At 39.8% G+C, this 19,665-nt stretch overlaps 1 protein-coding gene across 1 annotated transcript in view; it reads right to left on the bottom strand.

The window, feature by feature from the left end:
* Nucleotides 1-257: 257 nt before the first annotated feature.
* si:ch211-196i2.1 (collagen alpha-2(V) chain) overlaps nt 258-19,665 on the bottom strand; it is a 184,442-nt gene continuing 165,034 nt past the window's right edge. The window contains exons 49-66 of the mRNA XM_034191797.1: nt 18,607-18,660; nt 17,875-17,928; nt 17,143-17,196; nt 16,857-16,910; nt 15,827-15,880; nt 15,701-15,754; nt 13,105-13,158; nt 10,905-10,958; nt 9,209-9,262; nt 9,087-9,140; nt 8,739-8,756; nt 8,455-8,508; nt 7,524-7,586; nt 6,554-6,719; nt 3,923-4,032; nt 2,170-2,250; nt 1,903-2,085; nt 258-464 (exon numbers count right to left, since the gene is read on the bottom strand). Of these exons, the coding sequence (XP_034047688.1) occupies nt 315-464; nt 1,903-2,085; nt 2,170-2,250; nt 3,923-4,032; nt 6,554-6,719; nt 7,524-7,586; nt 8,455-8,508; nt 8,739-8,756; nt 9,087-9,140; nt 9,209-9,262; nt 10,905-10,958; nt 13,105-13,158; nt 15,701-15,754; nt 15,827-15,880; nt 16,857-16,910; nt 17,143-17,196; nt 17,875-17,928; nt 18,607-18,660 (1,365 nt within the window). The 3' untranslated portion in view covers nt 258-314. The remainder of the gene's footprint in view (nt 465-1,902; nt 2,086-2,169; nt 2,251-3,922; nt 4,033-6,553; nt 6,720-7,523; nt 7,587-8,454; nt 8,509-8,738; nt 8,757-9,086; nt 9,141-9,208; nt 9,263-10,904; nt 10,959-13,104; nt 13,159-15,700; nt 15,755-15,826; nt 15,881-16,856; nt 16,911-17,142; nt 17,197-17,874; nt 17,929-18,606; nt 18,661-19,665) is intronic.

The raw sequence follows: 19,665 nt of genomic DNA on the forward strand, positions 1-19,665 counted from the left end.
AAGAAAATAAATGACAGGAAAAAACATTATATATAAAAGATCAAAATACATTTTTAAATTATTCAGTACAAGATTATTCTCTGTAAACAAAATGGACAAAAATCACAAACTAACACTCAAAATACATTAATACAGAGTCACTTGAGAGAGATCCAAACTCAAACAGAAGGGGGTTAAAAAAGAACGGTGATGTTCTCACACATTCTTGATCTCGGCTCGGCGTCCAGCCTTTTTTTTTTTTTTTTTGAGTAGGGGGTTTTCCTGTCAACAGAGGATCATATCATGCCCCCTTGCTCTAGGGAGGTCGTCTCACTCTAGCTGAAACATACAGGTCCAACAGTGAAGCCGAACTGATGGCTGAAGTTCCTGCCTCCCATCAGCGCCACATCCCTCAGCGGAAGCAACTGCAGGTCCTCAAACTCAAACCCAGACTCACGCGGTGCAGAAACCGCCTCATCTGCAGGCTGAAACAAACGTACATATATACATATTTAACATCATGGGTACCCTATTGAGCGCAAGCCAAAGCACAACAGACCCTCCAACTGCATGTATGACTTCTTGAGGTTAATTAATTCACACAACTGTGCGTTTCATCGCAAACCTGAAGAAAGTGAACAAACATTTTCCAGACTGATTCACATTTTTTCAGTTAATCCTGGTGACAACCAATGAGCATTTGTGAAAAAATATATATCATCTTCTTAATCAGTGTGAACTAGAAGGGCACTCATAATACTAAGATGCTCCATCTTGCAGTATTAAAAATAGCTTTGTTTTTGGCTCTTTAAAGCTACAGTGTGTATGATGTAGCACCATCTAGTGGTGAGATTGTAGATTGCAGTCATCTCTGGTCACAATTTTATTTCTCTTAATATTTTTCACTGCTTTGGCAACACAGATTCATGTTCTCTTGCTTCCTCTTGTGATAAACAATATGCATGAGTCACCATTTCACAAAAATGAAGGTTCTCAAACGTAATAGTTGCATTAGGGGCTCGTAAAGTCATTAATGCCGAATTCAGTTTTTGGTAATAAATGCCCCTAAATCCTACAGACTAGAGGTTGGCAGATCGATCCTAATATCGATAATATCGATATTAGGATCATGTAAAAAGATCGATACTCAAGCCTTTTTTCTCTCCCACATGCACTGACTGCTGTGCACGCAGATTAATCAAAGTCTACTCTCTGTCTGTAAGAGCAGCGCTGCGCTATGTCACACAACACGGAGCAGCGCACCCTCCCCCCTCTGGTCTTTTGTATTTGCGCCGTCACGTGGCTCAGTGGTGCCAGCCAACAGCCATGCAGGTAGGCTCAGCCTGGCCCGCCCACTCAGCGCTCTCCTCGAGTCAGCCCTCTACCTCAGGAGATTTTGTTTTAAGTTGTGTTGAGTGATATTTTTTTAAACAAAAATGTTGATTGTGGTAAAGTATTTTGTTGTCGCGTACAATGTTTGACGAAATTCTATCCTAGGTCTTTTGGATCCTTTGGATCTATGAAGCTTAAATATGAAAAAGTATCGGTATCGGCGATACTGGGCCTGTATTTACTTGGTATCGGATCAATACCAAAATTCCCGGTATCGCCCACACTACAGACTGTAGCTTTAAGAGGAATCAGGTCACTAATATGTGAAAGTGGTAAACAGAACCTGGCTCTGACGTGTTAAAAGAAGAAATAAATGACTTCCATTATAAACAACCTAGTTTGCAATGCAAATGGCCCCGCCCCTTTTTAATGCAAATCCACCCCCAATTTTCCTGTTAGAGGCTGCATTGAAACTTTGCATAAAAAGTTGCTTCATTTGCATAATCTTGCTAATCAGCAATGCGGTAGGTCACCTTGCTGGTTGAGGTAATTAACTCTAGGATTCCCCCCCCGGATAAATCGTTTACATACCACACAGTCATTCAGTGCTCCAAGGTAACTTTGCTTCCTCGTGTCGGTGAGGAACCTGACTTCTCTGTCATTCTGACCGAGTCTGTGTCCTGGATGGCAGGAGTAGGTGACCTTCTGCACGGCGGTATTACTGTGCAGCCTCAGAAAACGCATCTGGACCACGTTAGCACCTGGATAGTAAAACTGGAAAAGAAAGCCAAATTTATAGATTACGGTAACAGCATTCAAATAAGGGTGGATGCATTATTGCACAGGGTCCATCCGCACCTGAAAGCCCTGCTGCAGCTTACTGAGCCACTGATACGATCCTTCTGTGGAAACCTCATCCATCCACGCTCTCACGGGCAACTAAAATCAGAAGGCAAGTCACAGCGCTGAGAAGGTCAAAGTACTCAGACAGCTGCTGATGAACAGAATTAACATGCAGCTCCAGCATGCATGAGAGAAGCAAAACACCGGAGTCAAAATTAATTCCACCGCCACTAAAAAACATAAACACTTTCAATTTCCCCCCCATTCTTCATGAGTTCATGTAAAACATCTAAGATTTCTTCTAAAGGCACAAAAGGTTTGTTTTCCTGAAATTGTGTTTAGAGATTTGTTAAAACACTGAGCTCAGCACCTTCACCAGGATAATCCGTCCACCTGGCTGCTGTGGTAGATTAAGATGCTGAGTAAAAAAGCATGATTATTGCACACGTGTGTTTTGGAGCTGCCCCCTCTAAAATTTGAGGATGATCTCAGGAAAAAACAAAGCTATTTTAGAAGAAGCTGCATGTGGTGGTCAGTAGTGGGTACAGTTCAGATTACACTGGTCTATATCCAAAATGCTTCTGAAATAAAGAGAGTCAAACTTTACTAATTTTGGGCCATGGAGAATGAAAATGTTGTTTGAAGGGGGAGGTGATGGTCTAGTGGTTAAAGCGCTGGGCTTGAGAGCAGAAGGTCCTCGGTTCAAATCCCTGCCTGACTGGAAAATCACTAAGGGTCCCTTGGGTAAGGTCTTTAATCCCCTAGTTGCTCCTGGTGTGTAGTGAGCACCTTGTATGGCAGCAGCTTCACACTGGGGAGAATGTGAGGCATTATTTGTAAAGCACTTCGAATGTCTGATGCAGATTGAAAAGCGCTATATAAATGCAGTCCATTTACCATTTATGAAATTGTTGATTAGCTGTAGTTTTAAGAAATGCTACTACTGTGCTACTAAGGATTAATATATAACCCTTTGCTGATTTTTAAAGTGTTACAAAAAGAAAAAGAACAGGTGAAATATTATACAGTCAGAGAAACTTAAAAAAGAACTATGTTTATGATTTTTCATGAAAACTCATCTCAAACAATTATGTAAACATAAAATGTAATATCTTGTATATCTTGGAAACAGTAGCCAATTAGCCATTGTTATTGTCATATTTGAATTAAACAAGCCAAAATCCATAATAAATAGCACATTTTATTTCTGAAGCAGACAACTTTAAAATATTTGTATACCAGTGTTGGTGAAGCTAACACTTTTTTTTAGCTGTTTATCTTTTCAGCTAGCTTTGAAAACAATTAGCAGAGCAACTCCTGTATTTCCCAGAGTATGAGTCACATTTTTTTCCTCCGCCCATGTTTTTGCCTGTTTGTTTGTGAACAGCCTGTAACCCACAGTTTTTCATATATCGTTAAAATTTTTTTTTTACAAACGGTTCATATCCTGATAGGCAAGAGCTGATTCAGTTTTCAAGGCCAACGGTCAAAGTCAGGAAAAATCTTGGAAAACTGGAAAAAACCATGACTAACATTGAATAAATTTTAAAACCACAGTCTGGATTCTCACGCTGCATGTTTGCGGCGTGCTTCGAGAAACTATATTTAAATTTTAGGCTTTTGTTCATCTTTCTACATTTCCATTTAAAACCTTGAAATTGCACCCAGGCGACTGAAGAAAAATATTTGAGAAATCCTCCCAAAATAATTTTTGAAAATTAACTGAGTACAAGCTGCAGGAAGCTGATGAAGCTTTGTGATGTCAGACCTGGGAGTCTTGAGGATGAAGGCACGTCTGTGTGGACATGGCTGAGAAGCTGCAGTAGGCCATCAGAGCGTCGGCAGGACTGCCCTGGTTTGGGTCGAGGTAGTACATTCCTGCAGACAAGCGTTAGTGACAGCTGAAAAACAATCGCTGCTGGAAACGAACACACCAGAACCCACTGAACTCCAGGCTCCAGCAACAGTTGTTGATACGTGTACAAAATTAAGATTTTAGCGACACCGATATTTTATTTCTGCTGCAACCTGAGCACTTGTCATTTATTTACAGCATTTCATAGATTTTCTTTGTGATATGTCAGTAATAACAGGAAATTATTCATTACATTTTCTTGTGCACAATAGAAAGAGTATTTAGGCTAAACTTAACTATTTATTGGTTTGTGTATTTTGTCAGAAATGAGTCATAAGTATGCAGTCTTAATTACTGACCTTTATAATGTTCAATTATATTCATTGATTCATTTATAATTAATTCAAAACTCTCAAAATCCACTTCAGTGAATATACTCGTATGTCCCAAAATCTTTAATTTATGATTCTAATTTTATAGTGGAATTACAAAAATCTTGTAGATTACTTATTGTCATTCATCGTATGATGTCTACCCTGATGTATCACACTTTATTTTTCTCTGTGTTTAATATTTACGCCTTCATGGTGAGACTGGTTGGACAAAAAAAGCAAATAAACCAGCAACTGAAATCTTTGCAATATTTCATCCATCCATCCATTTTCTTCCACCCTATCCGGAGTCGGGTCGCGGGGGCAGCAGCTCGAGCAAAGCTGCCCAGACCTCCCAATCCACACACACCTCCCCCAGCTCCTCCGGGGGAACCCCACGGCGTTCCCAAGCCAGCCGAGAGATGTGGTCCCTCCAGCGTGTCCTGGGTCTTCCCCGGGGCCTCCTCCCAATGGGACGTGCCTGGAATACCTCTCCAGCGAGGCATCCAGGGGGCATCTGGAAAAGATGCCTGAGCCACCTCAACTGACTACTTTCGACGTGGAGGAGCAGCGGCTCGACTCCGAGCTCCTCCCAAGTGACCGAGCTCCTCACCCTATCTCTAAGCGAGCGCTCAGCCACCCTGCGGAGGAAACTCATCTCGGCCGCTTGTACTCGCAATCTCGTTCTTTCGGTCATGAGCCAAATCTCATGACCATAGGTGAGGATCGGAACGTAGATCGATCGGTAAATCGAGAGCTTTGCCCCCCTACTCAGCTCTCTCTTCACCACGACGGTTCAATACAGCGACTGCATCACTGCAGATGCTGCACCGATCCGTCTATCGATCTCACGCTCCATCCGTCCCTCACTCGTGAACAAGACCCCGAGATACTTAAACTCCTCCACTTGAGGCAAGGACACTCCACCGACCTGAAGAGGGCAAAGCACCTTTTTCCGGTCGAGAACCATGGCCTCGGATTTGGAGGTGCTGATTTTCATCCCGGACGCTTCACACTTGGCTGCAAACCGGCCCAGTGCACGCTGAAGGTCCTGATTTGACGAAACCAACAGAACCACATCATCCGCAAACAGCAGAGACGAGATTCTGTGGTTCCCAAACCAGACCCCCTCTACACCCTGGCTGCACCTAGAAATTCTGTCCATAAAAATAATGAACAGAACCGGTGACAAAGGGCAGCCCTGGCGGAGGCCAACGTGCACTGGAAACAGGTTTGACTTACTACCGGCAATGCAAACCAAGCTCCTGCTGCGGTCATACAGGGACCGGATAGCCCTTAGCAAAGGACCCCGGACACCGTACTCCCGGAGCACCCCCCACAGGGTGTCCCGAGGGACATGGTCGAACGCCTTCTCCAGATCCACAAAACACATGTGGACTTGTTGGGCGAACTCCCATGAACCCTCGAGCACCCGATGGAGCGTGTAGAGCTGGTCCAGTGTGCCGCGACCAGGACGAAAACCACACTGCTCCTCCTGAATCCGAGGTTCGACCATCGGTCAAATTCTCCTCTCCAGTACTCTGGAATAGACCTTACCGGGGAGGCTGAGGAGTGTGATCCCCCTATAGTTGGAACACACCCTCCGGTCCCCCTTCTTAAACAGAGGGACCACCACCCCGGTCTGCCAATCCAGAGGCACTGTCCCCGATCGCCACGCGATGTTGCAGAGGCGTGTCAGCCAAGACAGTCCCACAACATCCAGAGACTTAAGGTACTCCACCCCAGGAGCCTTGCCACCGAGGTGCTTTCTAACCACCTCGGTGACTTCGGCCTGGGTAATGGATGAGTCCGCCTCTGAGTCCCCAGTCTCTGCTTCCTCTTTGGAAGACATGACAATGGGATTGAGGAGATCCTCAAAGTACTCCTTCCACCGCCCGACAACATCCCCAGTCAGGGTCAACAGCTCCCCACCCACACCGTAAACAGTGCCAAAAATCAACTTTCAGTTGTGTCTTTCAATCTTATGGGCACCTTGTTGCAAACATACATAATAAATGTAGAGTTCATAAATTCACAGATTGGCCGTAATTCTGCATAAAGATCACCACCACTTTATCAAGTGAACTGAGTTTAAAACATTTCACTTGGGATGAAGTGCAGCCACAGCGTTCGGATAAATTGCTTCTGTCACGTTTCAGGATTGTGCTCTGACCGCTGCTGTATTCAGGGTGACAGAGGCGGAGCTCCATGCAGGTGGTAGCCGGATGATCTTTGCTGCCATCAGGAGGATCCACCAGCAGCTGGAGCTCCTGCTGCAAAGAATCCAGCAGCGTCTGGATCAGAGGATAGTTGGGTTTATCTGACACATAAACCAGGTCCTACAGGAGAGAGAAAGTTATTTAGCCCGTTGCACCATGATGTCATAGTATGTAGTCTGCCCAAAGCTCATGTTTTCACTCACATTCACTCACTCAGTCTATCCCAGCAGTAATCATAGGGTGTGAGGTGGGGTGCACCCTGGACAGGACGCCAGTCTGTCTCAGAGCAGTTCACGTTTTATTAAAAACATCTCAATTATTAATTAAGTAACCTTAGTGTCCACCAGGGCCCTGTGACTCGCAATAAGTCTTCATATATCACACGCAAACCACAGGTCTGTTTTACATACGTCTCCCTAAAGAAGCCCAAACACACCACACACTGTCAATGTTAAAATGCACCAATATGGGCCAAAACATGAGGTTCACTGGTCCTCCCATGTATTTATCAGAATCCAAAATGTCAAAGCTGAATGTGAAGTTTTTATGGAGTTACTGACAGAAATTTTGAGATGCCACTCGTTCACTCACTGATGATTATGTCTGTGCTTGCCCTGCTAATCACAGAGAATAATTACAAATTCTAATGTTAAAAGATGCTATCATGGTAGAAAACATATGGTTCACTGGTCCTCACTTGTATCTGTCAGGGACCAAAATTTCTGAGCTAAATGTGCAGTTTTTACAGAGTTACTCATGAAAAGTTTTCAGACTGACTGACTTCAATAATTGGAAACAGTAAGTTTCCAATCCCCAGAGCACCGTTTTTGTTAAGTTTGCAGACAGATGGATTATTTTCTGATCCATGATTTTAAAACTGTACTCATGCATTCACCCAAATATTTAAAGTTGTACACTTCTTGCCTTAAGCTGAGTTAAAGTCAGATTTATGAATGGTCCTGGAGGTCCAGGCTTCCCTGGGGGACCCTAAAACAAAAAGCCAATTTAATACAAAGTACCAACGCAAAAAAGAAAAAAAAATATCACGCGAAAAGACAGTTATTAACTGCATTCTATCTTCCAAAAATGAGTGAATAATAACATACCACTAAATTATCACTTTTACAGCAAGATGGCTTTAAACAAGTCAGGAGGGTTGTACAAGACTATTCCCCAGAGATCAGTTAAATTAGCAAAAACAACAAAAATCAAAACAAAACAAACAACAACAACAAAAAAAACAGAACGTAATAATAATAATAATATGAATAATAATACATTTTAAAGCCATTAAAGGTAATCATATCTAGCCTAAATTCAAATCATGATAAAGCCAATAATTACATTTAAATAATAGTCACTCCCAAAAATTCAAACAGAGAATCTATAATGCTGCATTTTTCTGGTAGATTTTTTTTTAAATTAGCAAATTAAGCAGCATGACAAACTCAACTTTGATTTGATATGATAAAAATATGTACAGCATAAATTTGCCCAAATATTTGCAAACTAATAGCTATATTTGTACTTCTTTTTTAAACTGAATTTAAAAAAAAACTAAAAGTAGTCATTTTTGAAAACAAAGATTCTACATTCTACGTATTGTGCTTGAATCAAACTTGCAGTAAAGTGTAATATTGTGAGAAATAACCAAAGACCACAAAAATTTGGGCCACTTTTGTCAGATTTACAGTAAAATTCAGTCAAACAAAGATACTGACAGACACAGAAAACCAAATATTATGAAGAAATAAAGTTTTCTTTTACATTTGTACACATTTTGTGATTCCCAACTGTTGTATTATTATATGACTGTTATATTTCTTGTATTTTCTGTTTGAAAACGCAAACTTACTGGGAGGCCTCTTAGTCCAGCTAACCCGGGTAAACCTGGGTATCCTTTCACACCCTGTAGGAAAAGATATGTCAGATTATTTATTTTTAAGCATTCAGCAATGCAGTACAGGGTCTTCAAAAATGGCACAATAAATCATATATTATTTTATAATAATGAAATGTGAAAATATTCATAATAATTCATAATACTACAGAGATAAATAGAAAAATGTCATATGCAGACTGTGATTCTAACTTTAAAAGATGACTATGAGCTGCAGGTTCGAGGCGATCATATCGTACCTTTAATCCAAACAAACCCTGTGGCAGAAAATAGCACAATAAAACCACATTAGCGTCACTTTCATCCCCTGCATTCAAAAATCCATCAGCAGACGCTCTGCACATCCAGTGGAACGAACACGACTCAAACGTCTGACAGTGGAATAAAAGATCTGTTTCCTCACAGATAACAGGCTGTGAAGAAGTCAAGTGTTATTTCTTGCTCAATAAAGTATTCCCAGAATGAATTTCACTTTTTTATGCAGGATAATCTGTTTGTTCAAAATAGAAAATGTATCAGTTCTATGTTTTATATGTGTTTGCAAACTGAACTAAAATATTAACTGTTAATTCACAGGTCAAACTTACAGGCAGGCCCGGCAGACCCGGTGCACCCCTCACTCCTGTCGGACCAATATTCCCCTAAAACAGGAAGAAAATACTGTAAAAACTCTTTGTTGTTGAGAAAAATGATTCTCCGTGTTGTGTACCTGTTCTCCCTTTTGACCTGCTGGACCAGGCATCCCAACAGGACCACAAATACCCTGAAAGAAACTCACAGATCAGAATTAAAACATGATACTTACAACAACAGACTGCAGAATGCCGAATGAGCAAAATATGCTCCAATAACAACCCTACTTGTAAAGTCCTGTAGGAATCCTATAGCATGTTCAACAATAGCAATCCTATAGGACTGGATTAACAGATTCCTATAGGAGGCCTGTAGGAGTTCTATAGAACTACAGCGAGAAATCCTATTGTTTTCTTATTGGAATCCTGCAGGAAAAATAAAATGCTAAAATCTTATAGGATTCCTATAGGATTTTATTTTCCTAGGAAAATAAAAGGATTCCTGTGGAATTCCGACATGGTTTTATTTTACCATGAGATTCCTACAGGATTTTATTTTATGACAGAATTCCTATATAACTCTGATATGATTTTATTTTCCAATAAGATATCTATAGGATTCCTGTATGATTTTATTTCTCTGTAAGATTCCAATAGGGCTCAGGAAATTTATTTTTCTAAAGGGTTTCTAAATTGTTTTCCTTATAGGATTCTTGTGGGATTCCTTGATGATTTTCTTTTCCTATACAATTCCTGGAGTATTTCTTGATTTTATTTTGCTATAGGATTCCTTTATAATTTGATTTTCCTATTGGATTCCTTGAAGATGTTCCTTTCCTATAGAATTCCTAAATGATTTTCCTTTCCCATATAATTCCTGGAGTACTTCTTGATTCGATTTTCCTATAGGATTACTTTATGATTTTATTTTTGAAGATGTTCCTTTCCTATAGGATTCCTACATTATTTTCCTTTCCTGTAGGATTCCTACATGATTTTCCTTCGCTACACAATTCCTGGAGTATTCCTTGATTTCATTTTCCTGCAGGATTCCTTGAAGATTTTCCTTTTGTATATGATTCCTACATGATTTTCCTTTCCTACAAGATTCTTTCGTTATTTTCCTTTCCTATACAATTCCTGTAGGATTCCTTGATGATTTTATTTTCCAATAGGATTCCCGTGGAAACCTACTGATTTATTTTCCTATAGGATTTCTACAGAATGTTTCACCTATAGGTCAGAGAAAATGAGGAAGAAGTGACTGAGGACTTTATGTGAACATTTTCCTGCTACGAGAATTTGAGAACACATTTTGGAAACTTTACAGAACAAAAAAAGCAAACCATCACTTCAACGCTGATTTCTTCTTCCATTTCTGGTCAAAGTCCAAAATAGCTTTAAGAACGATTCCAAGAACCATGAATGGCTGTTACTCCCTATTGGTGTGCACCATGACCTTTGGGTACACACTTCCTATTGACAAAGATCTGCTTTCCACGTGTTCTTTCACAATAAGCACACATTCTAATTGCTGCAGAGTGAAACTTAAAGTACTGCTGTTTTCTCATGTCCTCGACCAGTCACTCATCAAAGCCCCTCACCAGTTCTCATCTGCTCTCTCAAACCTCCACAAACAGAAAAATTAACACAGACTTTTTACTTCAGTGCTCACTGGCAGGTCTTCCATCTGCAACTCTTTCGCTAATTATTAATCAGGGGACACGTCAGTCACGCCCACGACCATCTGTGTGCCCGAACTTCACTGTGGCGGTCATGACAAAATGCTCACAGTCATGTCGGTGTAACATCAGGTTCACTGACAGTTCTTACCTTTGTGCCGTCACCTCCAGCATGTCCTGGGGGTCCCTTACTGCCTTTCTCACCCTGAAAACACAAACCACTGCAGTCAAACCTGCAACTTCACTCAGAGAGCAGCATGGAACCATGAAAAATATTCAAGGAAGGAAGAAGTGCCAGCTTTGGCTATATTCAAATTAAATCCTTTCTGTGGGGTTGTGTTGACTTGTGGTCATGTTACTTGAGTTTTACAACATAATCAGAAAATAATTATTTATTTCTCTTTCTGTGCAGAAACACTCACTCTCTTACTGACTCCATTCACCATACCGGGCCTATAGGCAGTATAGACAACTGCTAAGGGTGGGGCCTATCTGTGGGGGGGGGTCCATTTTCACTCATACTAAAACAAGAGCACTCAGAGATTTCTGACATCCACCAATCTGGATCTGGATCAACTGCAAAATTCAGTAGAGTCTTCGATGCCCTAATATCTATCTGTGGTGAAAATGTGGTGAGAATCCGTGAAGTAGTTTTGAAGTAGTTTGACATAATCCTGGTAACAATAATCCTTCAAACCTATATAAAGTGAAACGTCATCCAGAATCCGGATCACCTCCAAAATTCAATGGAGTTTTCTATGGCCTAATATGTATATGTGGTGAAAATTTCATCAAAAATCCATACAGTAGTTTAGATGTAATCCCACTAAATGACAGACAAATAAATCAATAAATAAATGCCGATAGTTTTCTTACATCCTTGACAGACGTAACTAGTTGATACTATTTAATATAAACTAAATATAAGCCCAGATTGAGTTAACTGCATAGCAAAGGCTATTATAATAATGATGATGATAATAGTTCCTTCCCCCCCAAAGTGTCTGATGAGCAGAGCCCTTCTCAAAAAAAAAAAAAAAAAGTGCCACAAACTGTCTGGTGTTGGGTCACGGAATAACAAGTCAACAATGTCAAAGTGGATCAAACTGTCTGGTACCCAGGGGAGGAAAAAAACAGGACCAAGAGGTACAGTAAAAATAACATGAATGACTTGAATTAATTAATTATGCCAATTATGAATGAAGTATGTTTTTCTGTTGCATAGCATCACCGTTAACGTGCCTTCATCCATGGTTTGCTAATTCCTAACTCCTAAGGCATTTTGGAGTGAGGTTCGCCTAAACTGACCTAACCAAAATAAACCTTGGGGTGGGAATAGGTGGTTATAGTGGCTTTGAGTGGAGTTTCTCTCCGTCATTTTGACACGCATTGATCAATGTCAGTGGCCGACTGTTTACATTTCTTCTCACAATCTCACGAGGAGGTCTGGGGGGTTGTCGTTAGGGGAAGGGACACACTTACGTTATGGTTAGAGTTAGGAGAAAGGGTAGGGTTAGAAATAGTAAAATAAAAATAAAAAAAGACACGTCACGAAAATGTCACTCATTTCGTGACGGGGGCACGAAAAAAGCGTGAGACTGGACTGGGCTAAACTTCTTTAGGGGAGATGATGGTCTAGTGGCTAAAGTGTTGGGCTTGAGACCACAAGATCATGGGTTCAAATTCCCACCTGACTGGAAAATTACTAAGGGCCCTTGGCCAAGGCCTTTAATCCCCTATTGCTCCCGGTGTGTAGTGAGCGCCTTGTATGGCAGTACCCTGACATCGGGTGAATGTGAGGCATAATTGTAAAGCGCTTTCAGCATCTGATTCCGATGGAAAAGCGCTATATAAATGCAGTCCATTTTGAAGCAAAATCCATACAGAATGCTTTCTGCAGGCTTGTATGTCAAAACAAACTGTGTGAAACAATCAGAAAACAATGGTTTGCATGTCTGATTTAATAGTTTCTTTGTGGACCGGGTCCTCATGGCAGATGAAGTGGATGGCACATGTGACCATTCAAAATGGCAGCACCCATGGGTTCTTAGGGGTCCTCATGGCGGATGAGGCTGATGGTCAATTGGATTTATTTTTATTTTTGCCATCGCATTTTTATTTTTGTCAGTATAAATTTACTGAAGTAAGTACAGATATTACTTGGTGGCATGTTCTATATTAAAAACACTTTTTTTCTGAGCTTTTTGATATCAATAGTTCAGTATCTAACTTTACTTTATTAAATAATAGCCTAATAAACCAGTAAAGCAACAATAACAACAAAAGGTGTTCATGTCGTGTTAAAGTGAGTCCTGTGCTGTGACATGTTTGTTTGCTGTTGTGTTGTTTACCTCTTTGCCTTTTTCACCTTCATCTCCAGGCTCTCCACGTACACCAGGGGTTCCCTGGTTATACAAATAAACATTCACTGAATTATATCAATTCACTGACCAATGCAAAAGTGATCAAGTTTTTGATTCTTTTCATATAAATCACTGAACAAGACAGAGAAAGAAAGATTTTTAATTAAATCTTATTCATATTCTTATTCATATGGTAACACTGTCAGGTTTTGCCCCGCCTGGGTCTGCTTCACAGATTTCTTCCCTGTTTTTATCCGTCTCCCCTTCTATGCTCCTCTTTTGGCTCATTGGTTTTGAATGGTTTGTGGTATGTTATTCTCTGGTTTTGTTTATCTTGAATGTTTTATTATCTGGTTACATTCCTGCTATCATTTGTGTTGTTCTCGGTTATCGTTTATCTTGTGTTTTGTCATTCATTGCATTATCCGTTTCACTGTAGGCTCTGGTTTTGTTTCTGTTTATCACTTATTTTCTGGTCAATCCATAGTTTGTTTTTGCTATCTTATTTTCTGAGTTGTTATTATATTTTTACTTCAGCCATGTTCAGTTTGGTTCTAGTTTTGGTTATAGACTTTTCTATTTTATTTTCTGTGTTTATTATAACATTTATTCTTCTGTCATGTTCAGTTCAGTTCTAATCTTGATGATAGTCTTTTATTATTCTTCCGCCACTCTGTTTCCTAGTTTGCTCCTTTATTTTGTTCAAATTTACTTTTGTTTGTCTGTGGACACCTTATACTCTCACCATTGTTTTTTTCATTCACTGACTCCTCTTGCTTTTGATCTGCTTTGTTTTTCCACTCACTCACTCTCTTGCCTCTCTTCCTGTGTCTTTGCTTCACCAGACCACACCTCCTTCCAGAACCTTCACTAACACCTGCATCTTGTTCCACCAATTATGTCACCTGTTATTTAAGCCACAAGTCACTTTCTTCACTGCGGTGAAGGGTGATTCCATAATTTATTCCTCAGAATTGAGTGATTCCATTTTTTTTTTTCCCCCTCTGCTTGGCTAAAAAAAGTAACCGTTACTGACTGCCACAATTTTTTTTCCTGATTTCTTATAGTGTTTCTTAAAACCAGAAAGTTGCCATTTGAAATGACTTTAGTTTTGTGTCATGTCTGTGATCTGCTCTTTTTCTACAAAATTAAACAGCTGAATGAACATCCTCCGAGGCCGGTGATTCCATAATTTTTGCCAGGGGTTGTATGTATGTAAAAAAACAAAACAAAAACAACAATCCACAACTTAACATGTGTTTTTTCCCAAATAAATGTGTATTTGTAAAATATGTCATTTGTTAAAAAAAGGCATTTGAAAATTCTGTTTGCTAAGTTGTAATTCAGGCAGCAACAACCGTATGATATAACCGAGCGTCATTCACACTGCCATCCAGTAGATGGCACTGTTCTATGCATTTTGACCCATCTACTGGATGGCATATTACATACTGGCATATGATGTTACTATGCTTTTAATTTTTTTACTCTTTTACTATGCTTTTTAATCTTTTAATTCATTTTATTTTGTTTTCTGAATTGTTTTGTGTGAAGCACCTTGAGGTGACACTGTTGTGATTTGGCGCTATATAAAGTGAATAAATCGAATTGAAATTGAGGCTCAGTTTACCCATAATGCAGTTTGGTATCAGTGTGTGTTAATGTTCAAAAGTTCAGAATTAGTGCATTATTTTAAAATTAAAAGATGTGTGTTATATTTTCACTTTGTACAAATGACTTGAAATTAATGTAGTTAAACTATCCGGATAAATTTGCTTTATAAATCAAAACCATAAGTCAAGCCTGCTTTCTTTTTGAGGAATTCGGCCTCACGGCTGAACTGCTGCATCCTGTGAACAGAAATTACTTTTCCTTACAGTAATGAGCAGGTCGCACAAAGACTGAAGCGCTGGCTCATTGGTTGTGTTGGGTATATAATCGTCTTTGATTCTGATCAGAAGCAAGCAAGATTAAACTCAAAACCGGCCTGTCAGTAGCTGAATGTACAGGAGACAATACTGAAAGTTATCAGCTGTAGCTTCCGCAAAATTTTTTGTGGTTTATTGGTTTAGCATTATAAAAGTTAACCTTTCAGTTAGCTGACTAGCGTTTATCGAAGCTAACTTTTTTGTTAGCTGTGCCCACCACAGCTTATTTTACGTTCTCTGCTTTGTCTGAGAGTTTGCACTTTGTGTCCACCCACCTTCTGTGCCACGTGACCTCGCTTCCTGACAAACATGAATGAATAATTTTATATTACATTGACTAATTATTCATTCTAATGGCTATAATAGAATCCAATTTTATTGTACATGTACAATGACAAAGATTAATTTCTCCTCTTTTGTTTCATTGGTGACACTATAAATATGGTGTGAATGCGGTTGTCAAATGTAATCTCACTTCGCTATCTCGTGGAGCATTTTTCCTTTCTTTCCTCTCTCCATGCATCTACCTGTGCACTCTTACATTTGGCACCCGACACAACATGACATCCTGCTTGGAACAGTTTGCTCAAATACATTTAATAAATTAAATGAGACAAATTACAGACTGCTTGTCTGGACCAAACAAACTGACTTACAATGAGTCCTGGCCAGCCAGGCAACCCAGTCACTCCCACATCTCCCTTTTCCCCCTAAAGGAAGAGATAAAACATGATGTCAGCTCATGAATTAAATGTTTAAACAAACGAAGCTTGATGTCCTACCTTTGGTCCTCTCTCTCCCCTTGACCCCCTGACTCCGGCTTTTCCCCGTTTTCCCTGTGGACAAGTTCACAGTATTTTACGTTAGCTGACAGAAAATAAAAGCCTTGGTGGCTACAAGGCCTACAGGTTTTTGGAGATAAAAGAAACTGACAAACAAGCTAATTTCAAACCACATGTAAGTTCAGCAACACCTACTCCTAATTTCCATCATGCATGTGATGATAAGAACATTCCCTGCAACAAACCCAGATAGGTGACACACAAGCTACATGTACCATACTGGCCTGAATACAAGATGGCCCTGATTACAAGACACCCACCCCCCCCTATTGCTGTTTTTAAAGGAAATTTTCAAAATAAATTTAATACAATTAAAATAATTGTAAATATTGTTGATTCAATACATTATTTGTGAATGCCACATGTGGGCTATTGCTCTAGCACCAATAAATAATTATGCTGTTAAAATGCAGGCAACACAACCATGCACAAATGCCATTTGTTGCCAAATGCACACAACATTTGGCAACACAACTAAATTATATCTGAGACCATGGTATTCTCATGTTGTTGAGAGAGGGTGTGTGGCGCCACCTACTGTTGGATGTAAATGTCTGGTTGTTACAAGTAGACCCCATATTTTTCAGATTGAAGGAGGGGGGAACCCGCCTCCCCCCCGTCTTATATTCAGGTCAGTACGGTACGTTCAACCACACCCACTCCTAATTTCCATCATCCATTCAACATCCACCAATCATCCAGCAGGTGGCAGACATCTCTATGGGATATTAACTAAGCAAAATAAAAGTGCCTTTTCAAATGATCTGGTACATGAAAGATAACGAGCATTTAATCAGCTATCTTCATTGCTGCCGTTTTTTAATGAGGTGGGTTACAAGATAATGGCACCTTTTTTTTAAGTCGCTGTGTTAAACTGCAACCACAACCTTATATAATTCAGGACGTATTTATTTTCTGAAGGTACATTTTTAGATGCTGGTTTAATGAGATTGAAACAGAACACACTTACCCTCCTTCCAACCTGCCCCGTCTTCCCCGCGGATCCAATTATGCCATCATCCCCCTGCAGGGGTGAACATAATTTTATCAGCTTTCAAACAAAAAATGCAGCTACAAAAAGAGACAGTTAGCTGCTGTAATAGGCCATGAAAAAAGGATCAGCGGTGTTACTGTCACACGGCGGCAATTCACCGATTGCCGAGATTCATTTCTTTTTTGCCAGACTCCAAATACAAAAACAGTTCACAGGATATTAAATGACATAAATCTACATTTTCACTAAAATCTCAACTTGCCTTTTCTCCTTTTGTGCCCTGTTTTCCTTCAGGTCCCGACCGACCCGTCACTCCCTGTGCAGCCAGAAAACGGTTACAGTCGACTTATAATTATCATGCATTTAGTAAAACAGCATTTTAGTGTCTGTATAACACGCACACACACACACACACACACACACACACACACACACACACACACACACACACACACACACACACACACACACACACACACACACATACACACACTCCAACCTTCAACCATGCCTGTTGTTTTGATGCTAAACAAATGTGCTAACTGCAGATCACCAGCAACACAAGTCCACTTATGGATATTTTTCCTCCAGTGGAAAAAGATTAATTACTGTTCGGGTAAAAGATTTGTACGTGGACAGATGAACAAACGACCAAACGTCATTACAATTCATAAAATGTAATACTAGTAACAGAAACTAGATAAGTGGTGCTGGTTAAGGGTGGTTCCAGACTCGGCCTCCTCAGATCTTCTGTATTCACTCGAGCTCACGTCTGGTGGTTTATAGATTAAAATTGCTCAAATATTCACAGACTATCTTTTGCTCTTGGAGTCACTTTCAGAATTAGTAAGCCTTTTTTTTTAGTGACACAAATGTTATTTATGGTAACGTTGCATTTTGTGAAGACGAGAACAGTTTGCCAGAGGACATTCGTTAGCGGAGTGTGCAGGTGTACAGCATATTCTCCTGAGGGTAATAATGTACCAATCCTTACCTGATTCCCTGTGGAACCCTGGGAGCCCCGAGGTCCCATTTCACCAGGAGGCCCCTGAGAACAAGAAGGAAAAAATATATATATCAAGGATTTAAAATAAAAGCCTCCTACCCCCCATTGTAAATAAAATTGTCTTATATCAAACCACTGAAACAGATCAGATTTTATTTAGGAACGTTAATTATTTAAATGCTTGCTACTTGGGTCTCAGTACAGAGTAATAATAATAAGTTATATATTGAAATTAAGCATGAAATGCAAATAAAACATAGTTATTTGTTATTCATCTTAAGAGGATGTCCTCATGTCAACAGAGTAAATAACATAAGTAATAATGCAAAGAGGTTCTGTACATATCACATACATACAAAAAGGGCCATGCGGGTATAGAAGGGAAGTTGGACGCCAACTATGTACTATCTTGAAAGTGGCAGCTTTTATCTGCATAGAAGTGGAAATGTTTCACATAATTTCTACCATTAATTCACATACAGTGAAGATTAATATAATTTCATAAGCAGCACTCAATACACTGAAAAATATGTTGCAGAAACAATGCCCTGATTACTTGGTAGAACCAATAAAAAGCTCTATGAAAAACTCTATTTGAGCCATGTTCTACCAATGAAATGGTCACGAGCAGCAGGGGGCATCAATTGCAGAGTTACGTAACGAGAAATGCATGGTTTTTTTTGTCATTAAGGAATGAAAAATCATTGGTAGAATATTCACCTCGAACCCTAGCAGAGCAGGAGTTCCTTTGATTCCTGGCAGACCATCGGCACCCTGCAGACATATTTAACAGCATTGAGGTCATTTTGTGGATATTTGCACACAATCAGCAGAGATTTATCTCCTTTAGAATGAGCCACACACAGAGGTCTAAACTCTAGCCATATGATGACTTGTAATGGATGACTTTGTGTCTTAACATAGAGCTGCATTTTAAAAATGGGCATTATTCTTCAAATGCAGCTCTACGTTAAGGCACAAAGTCATCCATCTTTAACACCAGACACAGCAGCATAGCAGAGCCAACAGTTCACTGCAATGAGAACCACAAGGCTTATCAACAAGACAGTGCCTGGACGGGTGGGCAGGTAGAGATCAAGAGACAGATGGACAGACAGACAGATCCATAGTGGTATAGAGATACAGATCAAGGGAAATACATCAAGAGACAGGCAGATCGATACACACTTCTATAATACAGTTGTATGCAAACGTTTGGGCACCCCTGAGAATTTTCATGATTTTCCTTTATAAATCATTGGTTGTCTGGATCAGAAATTTCAGTTAAATATATCATGTAGCAGATGAACACACTGATATTTGAGAAGTGAAATGAAGTTTCTAGTATTTATAGAAAGTGTGCAATAATATTTAAACAAAATTGGGCAGGTGCATAAATTTGGGCACCCTTGTCATTTTATAGATTTGAATACATTTAGCACTAATTATTGGAACACAAAATTGGTTTGGTAAGCTCACTGACCCTTGACCTTACACAGGTGAATCCAATCATGAGAAAGGGTATTTAAGGTGGCCATTTGTAAATGTTTCCCCTCTTTGCATCTCTTGTACTGAGTGGCAACACGGGAGCCTCTAAATAACTCTGAAATGACCTGAAAACAAAGATTGCTCAACATCATGGTTTAGGTGAAGGATACAAAAAGCTATCTCAGAGATTTCAGCTGTCAGTTTCTACTGTGAGGAACATAGTGAGGAAATGGGAAATGGAAGACCACAGGCACAGCACTAGTTAAGGCCCGAAGTGGCAGACCAAGAAAA

This window comes from Thalassophryne amazonica, chromosome 17, assembly GCF_902500255.1.
Source record: "Thalassophryne amazonica chromosome 17, fThaAma1.1, whole genome shotgun sequence".
NCBI lineage: Eukaryota > Metazoa > Chordata > Actinopteri > Batrachoidiformes > Batrachoididae > Thalassophryne > Thalassophryne amazonica.